A 17,753-nucleotide genomic window follows, 5' to 3' on the forward strand; every position below is an offset into this window, starting at 1 on the left:
GCTGTATGCAGCGACTGGGCTGCATGTAGGGGACTGGGCTGCATGTAGGGGACTGGGCTGTATGTAGGGGACTGGGCTGTATGTAGGGGACTGGGCTGTATGTAGGGGACTGGGCTGCATGTAGGGACTGGGCTGTATGTAGGGGACTGGGCTGTATGTAGGGGACTGGGCTGTATGTAGGGACTGGGCTGTATGTGGGGGACTGGGCTGCATGTAGGGGACTGGGCTGTATGTAGGGACTGGGCTGTATGTAGGGGACTGGGCTGTATGTAGGGACTGGGCTGTATGTGGGGGACTGGGCTGCATGTAGGGGACTGGGCTGTATGTAGGGACTGGGCTGTATGTAGGGACTGGGCTGTATGTAGGGACTGGGCTGTATGTAGGCTGTATGTAGGGACTGGGCTGCATGTAGGCTGTATGTAGGGACTGGGCTGCATGTAGGCTGTATGTAGGGGACTGGGCTGCATGTAGGGGACTGGGCTGTATGTAGGGGACTGGGCTGTATGTAGGGGACTGGGCTGTATGTAGGGGACTGGGCTGCATGTAGGGGACTGGGCTGTATATAGGGACTGGGCTGTATGTAGGGACTGGGCTGCATGTAGGGGACTGGGCTGCAGGTAGGGGACTGGGCTGCATGTAGGGGACTGGGCTGTATGTAGGGACTGGGCTGTATGTAGGGGACTGGGCTGTATGTAGGGGACTGGGCTGCATTGAGGGGACTGGGCTGTATGTAGGGACTGGGCTGTATGTAGGGGACTGGGCTGTATGTAGGGGACTGGGCTGTATGTAGGGGACTGGGCTGTATGTAGGGACTGGGCTGTATGTAGGGGACTGGGCTGTATGTAGGGACTGGGCTGTATGTAGGGGACTGGGCTGCATTTAGAGGGGACTGGGCTGTATGTAGGGGACTGGGCTGTATGTAGGGACTGGGCTGTATGTAGGGGACTGGCTGTATGTAGGGGACTGGGCTGTATGTAGGGGACTGGGCTGCGTGTAGGGACTGGGCTGTATGTAGGGACTGGGCTGTATGTAGGGGACTGGGCTGTATGTAGGGGACTGGGCTGTATGTAGGGACTGGGCTGCATGTAGGGACTGGGCTGTATGTAGGGGACTGGGCTGTATGTAGGGGACTGGGCTGCGTGTAGGGACTGGGCTGCATGTAGGGACTAGGCTGTATGTAGGGGACTGGGCTGTATGTAGGGACTGGGCTGTATGTAGGGACTGGGCTGCATGTAGGGGACTGGGCTGTATGTAGGGGACTGGGCTGTATGTAGGGACTGGGCTGTATGGAGGGGACTGGGCTGTATGTAGGGGACTGGGCTGTATGTAGGGACTGGGCTGTATGTAGGGACTGGGCTGCATGTAGGGGACTGGGCTGCATGTAGGGGACTGGGCTGCATGTAGGGGACTGGGCTGTATGTAGGGGACTGGGCTGTATGTAGGGGACTGGGCTGCATTTAGAGGGGACTGGGCTGTATGTAGGGGACTGGGCTGTATGTAGGGACTGGGCTGTATGTAGTGGACTGGGCTGCATGTAGGGACTGGGCTGCATGTAGGGGACTGGGCTGTATGTAGGGACTGGGCTGTATGTAGGGGACTGGGCTGTATGGAGGGGGGACTGGGCTGTATGTAGAGGACTGGGCTGTATGTAGGGGACTGGGCTGTATGTAGGGGACTGGGCTGTATGTAGGGGACTGGGCTGTATGTAGGGGGGACTGGGCTGTATGTAGAGGACTGGGCTGCATGTAGGGGACTGGGCTGCATGTAGGGGACTGGGCTGCATGTAGGGGACTGGGCTGTATGTAGAGGACTGGGCTGTATGTAGGGGACTGGGCTGTATGTAGGCTGTATGTAGGGACTGGGCTGCATGTAGGCTGTATGTAGGGACTGGGCTGTATGTAGGCTGTATGTAGGGACTGGGCTGCATGTAGGGGACTGGGCTGTATGTAGGGACTGGGCTGTATGTAGGGACTGGGCTAGGGACTGGGCTGTATGTAGGGGACTGGGCTGTATGTAGGGACTGGGCTGTATGTAGGGACTGGGCTGTATGTAGGGGACTGGGCTGTATGTAGGGGACTGGGCTGTATGTAGGGGACTGGGCTGTATGTAGGGGACTGGGCTGAATGTAGGGGACTGGGCTGTATGTAGGGGACTGGGCTGTATGTAGGGGACTGGGCTGATTGTAGGGGACTAGGCTGTATGTAGGGGACTGGGCTGTATGTAGGGACTGGGCTGCATGTAGGGGACTGGGCTGCATGTAGGGGACTGGGCTGTATGTAGGGACTGGGCTGCATGTAGGGACTGGGCTGAATGTAGGGGACTAGGCTGTATGTAGGGGACTGGGCTGTATGTAGGGACTGGGCTGCATGTAGGGGACTGGGCTGAATGTAGGGGACTAGGCTGTATGTAGGGGACTGGGCTGTATGTAGGGGACTGGGCTGTATGGAGGGGACTGGGCTGTATGTAGGGACTGGGCTGTATGTAGGGGACTGGGCTGTATGTAGGGTACTGGGCTGAATGTAGGGACTGGGCTGCATGTAGGGGACTGGGCTGCATGTAGGGGACTGGGCTGTATGTAGGGACTGGGCTGCATGTAGGGACTGGGCTGTATGTAGGGGACTGGGCTGTATGTAGGGACTGGGCTGAATGTAGGGACTGGGCTGTATGTAGGGGACTGGGCTGTATGTAGGGACTGGGCTGTATTTAGGGGACTGGGCTGTATGTAGGGGACTGGGCTGTATGGAGGGGACTGGGCTGTATGTAGGGACTGGGCTGTATGTAGGGGACTGGGCTGTATGGAGGGACTGGGCTGTATGTAGGGGACTGGGCTGTATGTAGGGGACTGGGCTGTATGTAGGGACTGGGCTGCATGTAGGGACTGGACTGTATGTAGGGGACTGGGCTGTATGTAGGGGACTGGGCTATATGTAGGGGACTGGGCTGTATGTAGGGACTGGGCTGTATGTAGGGACTGGGCTGTATGTAGGGACTGGGCTGTATGTAGGGGACTGGGCTGAATGTAGGGGACTGGGCTGTATGTAGGGACTGGGCTGTATGTAGGGACTGGGCTGTATGTAGGGACTGGGCTGTATGTAGGGACTGGGCTGTATGTAGGGGACTGGGCTGTATGTAGGGGACTGGGCTGTATGTAGGGGACTGGGCTGTATGTAGGGGACTGGGCTGTATGTAGGGACTGGGCTGTATGTAGGGACTGGGCTGAATGTAGGGGACTGGGCTGCATGTAGGGGACTGGGCTGCATGTAGGGGACTGGGCTGTATGTAGGGGCTGGGCTGTATGTAGGGGACTGGGCTGTATGTAGGGGACTGGGCTGTATGTAGGGGACTGGGCTGTATGTAGTGGACTGGGCTGTATGTAGGGACTGGGCTGTATGTAGGGACTGGGCTGTATGTAGGGACTGGGCTGTATGTAGGGGACTGGGCTGTATGTAGGGGACTGGGCTGTATGTAGGGACTGGGCTGTATGTAGGGGACTGGGCTGCATGTAGGGGACTGGGCTGTATGTAGTGGACTGGGCTGCATGTAGGGGACTGGGCTGTATGTAGTGGACTGGGCTGTATGTAGTGGACTGGGCTGCATGTAGGGGACTGGGCTGTATGTAGGGGACTGGGCTGCATGTAGGGGACTGGGCTGCATGTAGGGGACTGGGCTGTATAAGTAAGTCTGGAGATACCTTCAGCTTTAGAAAGCAATACTCAACCTTTCAAGAATAAATCCCTCTGCAACCAATAGTTGTACTTCATGTTGTTTTTTTCAATAATAGTTATGAAATTTAATGAGCATCTTTTCTGTTGATCCTTAGACATGGTAATCCCAAGGTATGTTACTTTTTCCTTGACTGGAATATTGCATATAGAGGGTATCACACAGTCTTTAAGGGCAAACAATTCACACTTATTAAGGTTTAGGGAAAAGACCAGATGCTTTGGAAAATATATTTATCATATCGACTGCTCTAGGAATCTGGTCAGCATCTGCAAGCTGACTGATGATAATGGCTCTGTCTGCAATAGAGATCCCTTTTAACATCTCTGTCTGCAATAGAGATCCATTTTAACATCTCTGTCTGCAATAGAGATCCCTTTTAACATCTCTGTCTGCAATAGAGATACATTTTAACATCTCTGTCTGCAATAGAGATCCCTTTTAACATCTCTGTCTGCAATAGAGATCCATTTTAACATCTCTGTCAGCAATATAGATCCCTTTTAATAACTCTGTCAGCAATAGAGATCCATTTTAACATCTCTGTCGGCAATAGAGATCCATTTTAACATCTCTGTCTGCAACAGAGATCCCTTTTATATCGCTTGATTTAATAAAACTTGTAAGAAGTTGGTTTGCAAGCAGGAAGAGGTAAGGAAAAATTGGGCAACCTTGCCTAATTCCTCTTTTCAAATCAAATCTAGGAGAACTGCCATGCTTTAATTTAATGTAACTGTTCCCATTCATATAATGGATCACCGGGGGCAAACTACCTGCCCTCCATGACACCTACACCACCCGATGTCACAGGAAGGCAAAAAGATAATTAAGGACAACAACCACCCGAGCCACTGCCTGTTCACCCCGCTATCATCCAGAAGGCGAGGTCAGTACAGGTGCATCAAAGCTGGGACCGAGAGACTGAAAAACAACTTCTATCTCAAGGCCATCAGACTGTTAAACAGCCATCACTGACTCAGAGAGGCTGCTGCCTGCATTGAGACCCAATCACAGGCCATTTTAATAAATGGATCACTAGTCACTTTAAACAATGTCACTTTAAATAATGCCACTTTAATAATGTTTACATATCTTACATTACTCATATCATATGTATATACTGTATTTAAAACCATCTATTACATCTTGCCTATGCCGCTCAGCCATCACTCATCCATATACTTACATGTACATATTCTCATTCACCCCTTTAGATTTGTGTGTACTAGGTAGTTGTTGGGGAATTGTTAGATTACTTGTTAGATATTACTGCACTGTCGGAACTAGAAGCACAAGCATTTCGCTACACTCGCATTAACATCTGCTAACCATGTGTATGTGACCAATACCATGTGCTAACCATGTGTATGTGACCAATAACATCTGCTAACCATGTGTATGTGACCAATAACATCTGCTAACCATGTGTATGTGACCAATAACATCTGCTAACCATGTGTATGTGACCAATAACATCTGCTAACCATGTGTATGTGACCAATAACATCTGCTAACCATGTGTATGTGACCAGTAACATCTGCTAACCATGTGTATGTGACCAATAACATCTGCTAACCATGTGTATGTAACCAATACCATCTGCTAACCATGTGTATGTGACCAATAACATCTGCTAACCATGTGTATGTGACCAATACCATCTGCTAACCATGTGTATGTGACCAATAACATCTGCTAACCATGTGTATGTGACCAATAACATCTGCTAACCATGTGTATGTGACCAATAACATCTGCTAACCATGTGTATGTGACCAATAACATCTGCTAACCATGTGTATGTGACCAATACCATGTGCTAACCATGTGTATGTGACCAATAACATCTGCTAACCATGTGTATGTGACCAATACCATGTGCTAACCATGTGTATGTGACCAATAACATCTGCTAACCATGTGTATGTGACCAATAACATCTGCTAACCATGTGTATGTAACCAATAACATCTGCTAACCATGTGTATGTGACCAAAAAACATTTGATTTGATTAAAAATAGTTTTAGTAGTACTACAAAAGAATTCCCCAAAACCAAATTTCTCAAGGGAGAGATGTTCCACTGTATCGAAGGCTTCATAAAAATCTAAGAAGACAATAAAACTATCTTTGAAGATTTGATCAGAATAGTCACCAGTCCGACATGATTAGACATATGTCTGTTCCTCATTCAGCCAGATTGGGTCTCTTCTATAATTGAGTTCAATACTGCCTTCATTCTTTTTGCAAATATAGAGGCTAATATTTTGTAGTCGTTATTGAGCAGATAAATTGGACGCCAATTATCGAGGAGAAGCAAGTCTTTCTTGCGCTCAGGTATTAATGTCATCAGACCTCGAGTCAAACATGGGATGCTTTCAGAAAAGACCTTTAACAGAAATGGGGCTAACTGTTGAGAAAACGTTGTGTAAAACTCAGCAGATATACCATCAGTCCCAGGAGACTTATTGTGTTTAAGGTGTTCAATAGAATAAATGATGTGTTCATCTATAATAGGGTCATTAAGCTGTTCCCCCTCAGCCTCCCCAATTGATTTCACATCCCCCCCAGAGAGTCAAAAAAAAAAAAGATTTGAGGACACCTCAACACTTAGAACTATAAATGACAATTCATACAGTAATAACTGGGAGCTTTTTAATTATGAGTTTGGAAAATATTTATGAAAATATGTGAGTATTCTTGCCAAGACGAGGAGAGCTGAAGAAGAAAGTGTAATTACCACTCTAAAAATAATACAATTCAACAATTAAATATCACAGATGATCCCAAATTAATCTCTAATTTTAGTTGTAATTTCTACAGGAATTTCTATAGTTTTATACTGTTAAATCTTCTTTGTTACAGTTGCCTGCTTGCATCGCTAGGTGACAGTAGTTGCACATCATTTATCAGAGTGACAGTCATTACGTCTTGACAAAAACAATGCTTTCAATATATATATTTTTTTGTTTCGTTTGATCGATTCAATGATGTTAGTTGTTGTTTTTATTGCAATCTAGTTAGCCTTTAGAGTTGAACGCATGGCTGACATAAAGTCCATTTCAGCTGAGGTAGTAGCAGCTCGTACTGTCAACAGGAGGAAATGACATGACAACGTGATGGCGGAGTTCCAGTCAACATACGTTTGCCGTTGCTGAGTGAGCAGCCAGCAGAAGTTTACACTTTCTCTGAGGAACAAATAGTGACTTTTTTTGTTGTTGTTTTTGTTTGGGATGAAAAGGAATTGAACATATAACTTTCGTATGTCAAACGTATGTGGAGTAAGTCATTGGTAAGTGGAGCAGACGTTGGATTAGCTAACGGTTAGCTAGCTAGCTAATGTTAGTTTGGGGATGCTAAGCTAGTAACGTTAGCTCCTAAGCAAGGCTGCTAATTCCTGGTCATGGAGTGGAAGGCCGAAACATTTGTTAGTTTCTACATGGTAGTTAATTTCACTCGTCTGGTGTCTCATGTCTGAGTTAGTTCCTTTTTATTAGATAGAAAATGGAGGATGAAAACAAGAAGTTTAGCTTAACGTTACGTTTTGAAAAACGGTTTTAATATCGCTCCGGTAGCTATAGTAACCAGCTAATTTGATGAACTCTTAACGTTGCAGAAGGTTAGCGATTTTGTTTAACTATAACGTTATATATAAATTCAATGAAATAATCTATTGTTTGTCTGCTGATTTCTTTTCGTAGCTAACGTTAGCCGCTTGCAAGTTAGTTACTGTTAGCTAGCTTGCTATCCACAACCTAACCGGCTGGCCAGAAAAATAAAGTTGATTCTTTGCAGTCTGTGTTCTGAAATGATATCTGGTTTGTAGCTACCTTTTTAAAGTTTCAAGTTTCATTAGTAGTATGTACAGGATACACATAGTATAGCTTACTATACACCGTCCAACGAAATGTTTACTTGTATGTACCTTCTCAACAATGCAACAACTAAAGTATAGGAATACGAGCATAAAGTAAATGTCAGAGTATAATAAACATTATAGCATTAGTATAATAATGGAAGGTACAATTTATAGTCCAATATTTACGTGTTTTTGGGAAGGGGGGGATTGGTGGGCAAGTGTTTAAATTGTTCAGTATTTAGCTATGCTAAGTGTGTGTGTACAGTTCAAGGCACCAAGCTATTAGCTAGAGGTTTCCTCATTAACTTTTCTTTTCTTCTCTGTCTTATTGGCAGGAAATGGACCAGAGGCCAGATTTTGAAGCAGCACTTCTGCAGCTTTAGAGAAGCAAGTTTATCACAACTTGGAAGTACTCGTCTCGAATGATAGTGACTTGTATTTGCACAAAGCTAACTAGCTAGCTAAATGTAAAGTAGCTCGGTGTTGACAAGCTATCCAGCCAATTAGCTAGCTGCTATGGATATCTTTCCAAGACCTAGTGGAGAAATTCAAAGAAAAAACCCTCAGCAGGATTTCGAGCTTATTCAACGAGTTGGGAGCGGCACATATGGAGACGTATACAAGGTATTTTTTTAAGCTACCATCAAACTGAATAAACAGTCTGTATTAGATTTGGGTGTTCTGAATTTAGATATTTGTCTAACTTAAACAAACACACACACATCTGTTGGGAGGCACTAGATCCCTGTGCTTGAGTCCTTCTATTCCCCATCTAATTCCTATTGAAATCTGGCCAGAGTTACTGACATGAAGTTGTCAAGGTAGGATTTCACTCCCCCAGGCCTGTAGTTCATTTCTCTCTCAATGTGTTAAAGCTTTTATATCCAAGATGTTAGTAAAGTTCTGCGATGACGGTGTGTATGTTGTATAGCCTACTAGCACCTTGATGCAAACACTGAACCTTTTGCTGTTGTCAGTTTGCCAGTAGTGTTACAGGGGCATTTTAGTTTTTGAATGGAAACTAAAGTGAATGCTCATCTACATGGCATGTGAAGTATTTTGTTATCTTTTTTAAACATTTTTTTTGCAGCCTGAAGTCAGTAGGAAACGTATACCTAGGTACGTTATCAAGCTCTTAGTTATCCATTTTTCTTAATTCACTTTTTCCTGTTTGACGGGAGCTGTCTTGTGAAGTTTTGTCGAGGATTTATTTAGAGGTGGTGAGTCACCTACCATAAAGGCTTTCATTTACTCCTGATGAGTTTAGCATCTGCCCACCATGTTATCACTCTAGTGTTTTGGGTTCCAAATACAGTAGCTGAAGGACACAGCAGTCTACCGCAGGGATCTTCAACTAGATTTACCCGCCGGCTGTTTTTGTTTTTCTTCATTTTTTTCTTCTTTTCTTGAGCGGATAGTTGGAGGGTGACGGGGGGGGCGGAACATAATTACAAATAATTTATAGACTGCAAATTGACCGCAAGAAGCCCAAACAGATATGTTTGACTAAAACAGTCATTTCAAACCTTGCTTACATTTTTACAATTTCACGTCGTGTGTCTCTACTATGAGTGGGAATACATGGAACAGATTTCTTAAATTAAAAAAAATCACTTGGAGCTGATTTCCTGTTTTTGTTGTTGTCTTTTATGTGCAACAAGGAAAATTCCACACGTGATGTAGCAACGACATTGAATAGAAGTTCTACGTCTAACCTATTTTTATTTTTTTTTTATATCAGATGGTAGCTACACAGATGGATTGAATCAATATCTTTACTCTGAAGGTCTTTCATATGTTTTGATGATGTTGTCAGAACATTGCTAAGCAGTTCCACATACTTGGATGTACAGTCAGAACCAGAATCATTCTACGATAACAAGGATATACACAGTACACTGATTTATAACTGGGAAGGAGGAATCATTTGGGCAACCCAATGGCTTTCTGATGTTATTCACTGCCATGAAAAACCTGAACATTGTCAGGTCATTTTTCATAGTAACCCTGTGTTCTATTTAGTTTCCCCAGTATGGACCACCAGACTATTTATTATAGGATGCATCTGTAACCCTGTAGTAACCCATGGTTATTTCCCAAATGGCACTATATTCCCTTTATAGTGCACTATTTTTGACCAGAGCGCTATGGGTCCTGGTCTAAAGTAGTGCACTATATAGGGAATAGGGTGCCATTTGGGAAATACCCCATGTAATAAAGCATTGTACTGCAACCCCCCCCCCCCCCCCCCCCCACCTCTGTTTTTGTTTGATGGAGCATGTGGTTAAAGTAGAAGTTAGATGGATTGGTAGGGAAAGCTAGGAGCGATCCAGCACCAGTTCCCATTTTCCTGGCAAAGCTTTGAGGAGAGAGAGAGAGAGTGTCTATTTACTTAACAAAGGGACAATTTATTGGATTGGATTTGAGCCTTCCAATCTAGACATTTTCCTGTCTGTTCCCAAGTTCAAAATCACAATTGTGCAGACAGTTGCATTTAAGACACAGAGCCCCCACAGCCGAGGCAGGCCACTGGTGGAATGCAGTGCCTGGTATTTTCCCAGAGAGAGCCATGAACGCGCAAGCCAAGTTCCAAATGGCACCCTATTCCCTATTTAGTGCACTATTTCTGACCAGGGCACATAGGGCTAAATAGGGAGTAGGGTGCTATTTGATATGCAGACCAGGACTACGGCAGGCAGAGTGAAATACGATCAGGTCCTTGTCTAAACATGTGCCCAGAATGGGAGTGTTCTTTGCCTTACTGACAGCGGGAAATACTTCAAATTTGACAAGTCCTCCCCTAAAACAATGACGTTGGTCTGCTGTAAGGCACAGATGTGTTGGAGATATTTGTCAAATTGAGAGGACCAGGAAGTAAACCCATGAGGGTTGAGTTTGATTGGTTGTTTTGTTACTTGGCTCATCTCTCTTTTGATGAAGAGTGTGTTTCATCCAGGGATGGACATTTTAAGCTAGCCCGAAGCTAGTACTTATCAGACCAGGCTTGTAGAAAATGTTCCCAACTTGCCTGCCAGAAAGTAAAATTGGGTATTTTTTAAGATATCTCATGGCACAGGTTTTTATAACTGATGTAGTGAAAATTGTGGTCTACTAGCCAGGCTTGCCAGTGCCCAAAATCTTTCAGTTCTATCCCTGGACTTTCATCTGTCTGTTTATTGTCCCAAGTCTATAACTGGGGAATCAGTACTGAAGATTAAATCGACAATATTTTGCTCATTCAGATTTTATCCTGGACTGATTTTGTTGTAGTGTGCAAACTTAATTTGAGAAATGTAACACCGCTTTGAACAGGAAGGTAGTTAGGCTGTGTGTGGGGGTGGCGGGACTTGGCTGTGTGTGTGGGGGTGGCGAGACTTGGCTGTGTGTGTGGGGGTGGCGAGACTTGGCTGTGTGTGTGGGGGTGGCGAGACTTGGCTGTGTGTGTGGGGGTGGCGAGACTTGGCTGTGTGTGTGGGGGTGGCGAGACTTGGCTGTGTGTGTGGGGGTGGCGAGACTTGGCTGTGTGTGTGGGGGTGGCGAGACTTGGCTGTGTGTGTGGGGGTGGCGAGACTTGGCTGTGTGTGTGGGGGTGGCGAGACTTGGCTGTGTGTGTGGCGAGACTTGGCTGTGGGGGTGGCGAGACTTGGCTGTGTGTGTGGGGGTGGCGAGACTTGGCTGTGTGTGTGGCGAGACTTGGCTGTGTGTGTGGCGAGACTTGGCTGTGTGTGTGGGGGGGGCGAGACTTGGCTGTGTGTGTGGGGGGGGCGAGACTTGGCTGTGTGTGTGGGGGGGGCGGGACTTGGCTGTGTGTGTGGGGGGGCGGGACTTGGCTGTGTGTGTGGGGGGGCGGGACTTGGCTGTGTGTGTGGGGGGGGCGGGACTTGGCTGTGTGTGTGGGGGGGCGGGACTTGGCTGTGTGTGGGGGGGGGCGGGACTTGGCTGTGTGTGGGGGGGGGGCGGGACTTGGCTGTGGGGGGGGGGCGGGACTTGGCTGTGGGGGGGCGGGACTTGGCTGTGTGTGTGTGTGGGGGGGGGGCGGGACTTGGCTGTGTGTGTGGGGGGGTGGCGGGACTTGGCTGTGTGTGTGTGGGGGTGGCGGGACTTGGCTGTGGGGGTGACGAGACTTGGCTGTGGGGGTGGCGAGACTTGGCTGTGTGTGTGGGGGTGGCGAGACTTGGCTGTGTGTGTGGGGGTGGCGAGACTTGGCTGTGTGTGTGGGGGTGGCGAGACTTGGCTGTGGGGGTGGCGAGACTTGGCTGTGGGGGTGGCGAGACTTGGCTGTGGGGGTGGCGAAACTTGGCTGTGTGTGTGGGGGTGGCGAGACTTGGCTGTGTGTGTGGGGGTGGCGAGACTTGGCTGTGTGTGTGGGGGTGGCGAGACTTGGCTGTGTGTGTGGCGAGACTTGGCTGTGTGTGTGGCGAGACTTGGCTGTGTGTGTGACGAGACTTGGCTGTGTGTGTGGGGGGGCGAGACTTGGCTGTGTGTGTGGGGGCGAGACTTGGCTGTGTGGTGGGGGGGGGCGAGACTTGGCTGTGTGTGTGGGGGGGGCGAGACTTGGCTGTGTGTGTGTGGGGGGGCGAGACTTGGCTGTGTGTGTGGGGGGGGGCGAGACTTGGCTGTGTGTGTGGGGGGGGCGGGACTTGGCTGTGTGTGTGGGGGGGGCGGGACTTGGGCTGTGTGTGTGGGGGGGGCGGGACTTGGCTGTGGGGGGGGCGGGACTTGGCTGTGTGTGTGTGTGGGGGGGGGCGGGACTTGGCTGTGGGGGGGGCGGGACTTGGCTGTGTGTGTGTGTGGGGGGGGGGCGGGACTTGGCTGTGGTGTGGGGGGGGTGGCGGGACTTGGCTGTGTGTGTGTGGGGGTGGCGGGACTTGGCTGTGGGGGGTGGCGAGACTTGGCTGTGGGGGTGGCGAGACTTGGCTGTGGGGGTGGCGAGACTTGGCTGTGTGTGTGGGGGTGGCGAGACTTGGCTGTGTGTGTGGGGGTGGCGAGACTTGGCTGTGTGTGTGGCGAGACTTGGCTGTGTGTGTGGGGGGGCGAGACTTGGCTGTGTGTGTGGGGGGGGCGAGACTTGGCTGTGTGTGTGGGGGGGGCGAGACTTGGCTGTGTGTGTGGGGGGGCGAGACTTGGCTGTGTGTGTGGGGGGGCGAGACTTGGCTGTGTGTGTGGGGGGGCGAGACTTGGCTGTGTGTGTGGGGGGGCGGGGACTTGGCTGTGTGTGTGGGGGGGGCGGGACTTGGCTGTGGGGGGGGGGCGGGACTTGGCTGTGGGGGGGGGGGGGGGGACTGGCTGTGGGGGGGGGGGGGACTTGGCTGTGGGGGGGGGCGGGACTTGGCTGTGTGTGTGTGTGGGGGGGCGGGACTTGGCTGTGTGGTGTGGGGGGGGCGGGACTTGGCTGTGTGTGTGGGGGGGGGCGGGACTTGGCTGTGTGTGTGGGGGGGGGGCGGGACTTGGCTGTGTGTGTGGGGGGGGGGCGGGACTTGGCTGTGTGTGTGGGGGGGGGGCGGGACTTGGCTGTGTGTGTGGGGGGGTGGCGGGACTTGGCTGTGTGTGTGGGGGGGGTGGCGGGACTTGGCTGTGTGTGTGGGGGGGGGGGGGGCGGGACTTGGCTGTGTGTGGGGGGGGGGGGGGCGGGACTTGGCTGTGTGTGGGGGGGGGCGGGACTTGGCTGTGTGTGGGGGTGGCGGGACTTGGCTGTGTGTGTGGGGGTGGCGGGACTTGGCTGTGTGTGTGGGGGTGGCGGGACTTGGCTGTGTGTGTGGGGGTGGCGGGACTTGGCTGTGGGGGTTGCGGGACTTGGCTGTGTGTGTGGGGGGGGTGGCGGGACTTGGCTGTGTGTGTGGGGGGGTGGCGGGACTTGGCTGTGTGTGTGGGGGGGGGTGGCGGGACTTGGCTGTGTGTGTGGGGGGGTGGCGGGACTTGGCTGTGTGTGTGGGGGGGTGGCGGGGACTTGGCTGTGTGTGGGGGGGGGTGGCGGGACTTGGCTGTGTGTGTGGGGGGGTGGCGGGACTTGGCTGTGTGTGTGGGGGGGTGGCGGGACTTGGCTGTGTGTGTGGGGGGGTGGCGGGACTTGGCTGTGTGTGGGGGGGTGGCGGGACTTGGCTGTGGGTGGGGGGGTGGCGGGACTTGGCTGTGTGTGGGGGGGTGGCGGGACTTGGCAAAGGTAAAATAAGGACTTTTGCTTTTCTTCCTGAAATCAATTTGGCTATCACGTCTTTTTTAATTGTACCTTTATTTAACTAGTCAGTTAAGAACAAATTCTTATTTACAATGACGGCCTAGGAACAGTGGGTCAACTGCCTTGTTTAGGGGCAGAACGACAGATTTTTACCTTCTCCGCTCGGGCATTCGATCTAGCAACCTTTTGGTTACTGGCCCAACGCTCTAACCACTAGGCTACCTGCCGTCTTAAGTTCAACATAAGTACAAAACCTTTTGCACATACAGTATCACAGCTTTGCCCAGTCTCTGTATGTCTTGTGTGCTGTTGTTTTGTATATCTTAAAGGGATATTTTGAGATTCATACTTTTTCTTTAACCCCTTTTTCGTGGTATCCAATTGGTACTTACAGTCTTGTTTCATCGCTGCAACTCCCATATGGACTTGGCGTCCTCCGAAACGCAACCCTGCATCTTGACAACACTGCCCACTTAACCCGGAAAGCCAGCCGCACCATTGTGTCGGAGGAAACCCCATACACCTGGCGACAGTGTCAGGGTGCACTGCACCCTGCCTGCCACAGGAGTCGCTAGTCCCTGCCGGCCAAACCCTCCCCTAACCCGGACGACGCTGGGCCAATTGTGCGCCGATCCATTGGTCTCCCAGTCGCGGCCTGGTCTCGAACCCAGAATGTCTAGTGGCACAGCTGGTACTGCGATGCAGTGCCTTAGACCACTGCGCCACTCGGAAGGCCCTGGCAATGAGACCCTTTATCGACTTCCCCCGAGTCCGATTGAAGTCGTGGATACCATTTTTATGTCTCTGTCCAGTATGAAGGAAGTTAGAGGTAGTTTCGCAAGCCATTGCTAACTAGCGTTACTTATAGACTTCCAGTCATAGCACTATCTGCTAGCATGAACCGTCGAAACAGTTCGCAGAAATTTAGTGACGTTTTCGTTCGTTTTGGTGTTAGTCAGGTTTTTTTGGGCCCTTTGCGCGCACATTGTTTTCTTGAGTCAAGTCGGTGTTCGGTAGCCGACGTCTATGCCCCTTTGTCGGTGATTTGTCAACAGTAGGGGTGGGAACTATGGACAGTGTTTTTCAATGAAGTGTTTGCTGTCATTCAACGAGACAGAGGAGAGTGTAGCAGCTAGGTCCTTCTGTTTGCAGTGCACTCCTAGTTTTCACATTTCACTTGACAAGTACTGCACCAAACAACATTGCTAGCTGTGAAATTGTGTTAATGGCTATGATGTTGCTACAGTGGCTCAAGAGGGACAAACGACAGTAATATAGCTTGAAAAACTAGAAGGGGAAAAAAGCAAAGGTCTTTAAGGAGTATACAGGCCCAGACGTTCCATTTGCCTATCCAAGTTCTTCTAAGAGCAAAGTATTCAGACCCCTTCCTTTTTACACATTTTGTTACGTTACAGCCTATTCTAAAATTTATAAAATATATTTTTTTCCCCTCATCTATCTACACACAATACCCCAATGACAAAGCGAAAACAGAATTTTACATACATTTATAAAACAAATGAAACCTTGTTTACATAAGTATTCAGGCCCTTTTTGAGACCTAACTGAGCTCCGGTGCATCCTGTTTCCATTGATCATCCTTGAGATGTTTCTACAACTTGATTGGAGTCCACCTGTGGTAAATTCAATTGATTGGACATGATTTGGAAAGTCACACACCTGTCTATATAAGGTCCCACAGTTGACAGTGCATGTCAGAGCAAATGCCAAGCCATGAGGTCGAATGTATTGTCCGTAGAGCTCCGAGACAGGATTGTGTCGAGGCACAGATCTGGGGAAGGGTACCAAAACATTTCTGCGCCGTTTGAAGGTCCCCAAGAACAGTGGCCTCCATCATTCTTAAATGGAAGAGGTTTGGAACCACCAAGACTCTTCCTAGATCTGGCCGCCCGGCCAAACTGAGCAATTAGGGGAGAAGGGCCTTGGTCAGGGAGGTGACCAAGAACCCAATGGCCACTCTGACAGAGCTCCAGAGTTCCTCTGTGGAGATGGTTGTCCTTTTGGAAGGTTCTGCCATCTCTGCAGCACTCCACCAATCAGGCCTTTATGGAAGATTAGCCAGACGGAAGCCACTTCTCTGTAAAAGGCACAAGACCGCCCGCTTGGAGTTTGCCAAAAGGCACCTCAAGACTCTGACCATGAGAAACAAGATTCTCTGTTCTGATGAAACCAAGATTGAACTCTTTGACCTGAATGCAAGCGTCACATCTGGAGGAAACCTGGCACCATCCCTACAGTGAATCTTGGTGGCAGCATCATGCTTTGGGGATGTTTTTCAGCTGCAGGGACAGGGAGACTAGTCAGGATCAAGCGAAAAATGTACAGAGATCCTTGATGATATCCTTCTCCAGAGCACTCAGGACCTCCGACTGGGTCGAAGGTTCACCTTCCAACAGGACAACAGCCCTAAGCACACAGCCAAGACAACGCAGGTGTGGCTTTGGGACAAGTCTGAATGTCCTTGAGTGGCCCAGCCAGAGCCCGGAAATGAACCTGATCAAACATCTCTGGAGAGACCTGAAAATAGCTGTGCAGCGACGCTCCCCAGCCAACCTGACAGAGCTTGAGAGGATCTGCAGAGAAGAAAGTGGAGACACTTCCTAAATACAGGTGTGCCAAGCTTGTAGCGTCTTACCCAAGAAGATTCGAGGCTAATCGCTGCCAAAGGTGCTTCAACAAAGTACTGAGTAAATGGGCTGAATACTTACGTAAAAGTGATAATTTGCAAAAATTTCTAAAAACCTGTTTTTGCTTCATCATTATGAGGTATTGTGGATTGACAAAAAATACGATTGAATCCATTTTAGAATAAGGCTGTAACGTAACAAAATGTGGAAAAAGTCAAGGGCTCTGAATACTTTCCGAATGCTCTGTACGAGGACGCCTTTAGGAGACATATCCTAGCCTAGCGTCTTGAGCTGGATTTGAGGCTGATGGCGACCTACTTCCTCCGGCCCAGATGGAAACAATGAATCATGACCAAATACTGGACTGTCTGGTGGTGTGTCTCTGGTTTGGTCAGTACCAGCATGAAGAACCACAGCCCCATTGAACTGAACTAACTAGTGACTAATGGATAGGGATATACAGTAACATAATTTTACAGTTTGAATTTCAATTCTGCCCCCCCCCCCCTATATAGGCGTGTCTGAAAACGGGTTTCATGATATTGTACGACTATTTTACACTTCCCACTCCCCAACAATGACTGGCGCCCCAGGCAACACTCTTTTTCTCTCTTTTTCAGGCTCGAAACATCCAAACGGGAGAGCTTGCTGCTGTCAAGGTTATTAAACTGGAGCCAGGTGAGTTGGATATAACTACAATTCCTCTCTACTTACTGTATGCTTGAAAATGACCCCATAATTAACTCTGAAGGATTTAAAGAAACTCAAAATATTTAACATTATTTAAGAAAATGTATTTGTGGTTTACAGGATTTTTTTAATTTTATTTATTTAGCCTTTATTTAACTGGGCAAGTCAGTTAAGAACAAATTCTTAATTACAATGACGGCCTACCCCAGCCAAACCGGGAAGACGCTGCGCCGCCCTATGGGACTCCCAATCACGGCCGGTTGTGATACAGCCTGGAATCGAACCAGGGTCTGTAGTGACACCTTGAGCACTGACATGCAGTGCCTTAGACCTCTGCGCCACTCGGGAATATCCACCAAAAAACAACTATATCCTGTATAAATATGACAGTAAATAGTTTAGTTTACCTTCTTAGATACAACTTAACTGACTTGCCTAGTTAAATAAATAAAAATTATTAAGAAGGAAAGAAATACCCCAAGTTAACTTTTTAAGGCGGCACACTTGATAATTTAAATACATTCCAGGTACCTTATGAAGCTGGTTGAGAGAATGCCAAGAATGTGCGAAGCTGTCAAGGCAAAGGGGTGGCTATTTCAAGACTCTCAAATATAAAATATATTTTTATATGTTTAACACTTTTTTGGTTACTACATGA

General features: G+C 48.8%; 1 protein-coding gene across 2 annotated transcripts in view; it reads left to right on the top strand.

The window, feature by feature from the left end:
* The first annotated feature begins 6,671 nt into the window (after positions 1-6,671).
* map4k5 (mitogen-activated protein kinase kinase kinase kinase 5) overlaps positions 6,672-17,753 on the top strand; it is a 91,703-nt gene continuing 80,621 nt past the window's right edge. Inside the window, exons 1-3 of one of the 2 annotated variants that reach the window (XM_029730913.1) lie at positions 6,672-7,015; positions 7,918-8,206; positions 17,026-17,083. In XM_029730913.1, the coding sequence (XP_029586773.1) occupies positions 8,099-8,206; positions 17,026-17,083 (166 nt within the window). In that variant the 5' untranslated portion in view covers positions 6,672-7,015; positions 7,918-8,098. The remainder of the gene's footprint in view (positions 7,016-7,917; positions 8,207-17,025; positions 17,084-17,753) is intronic. The other variant, XM_029730914.1, reaches the window with a different exon arrangement.

This window comes from Salmo trutta, chromosome 33 (genome assembly GCF_901001165.1).
Source record: "Salmo trutta chromosome 33, fSalTru1.1, whole genome shotgun sequence".
In the NCBI taxonomy this organism is placed as follows: Eukaryota; Metazoa; Chordata; class Actinopteri; order Salmoniformes; family Salmonidae; genus Salmo; species Salmo trutta.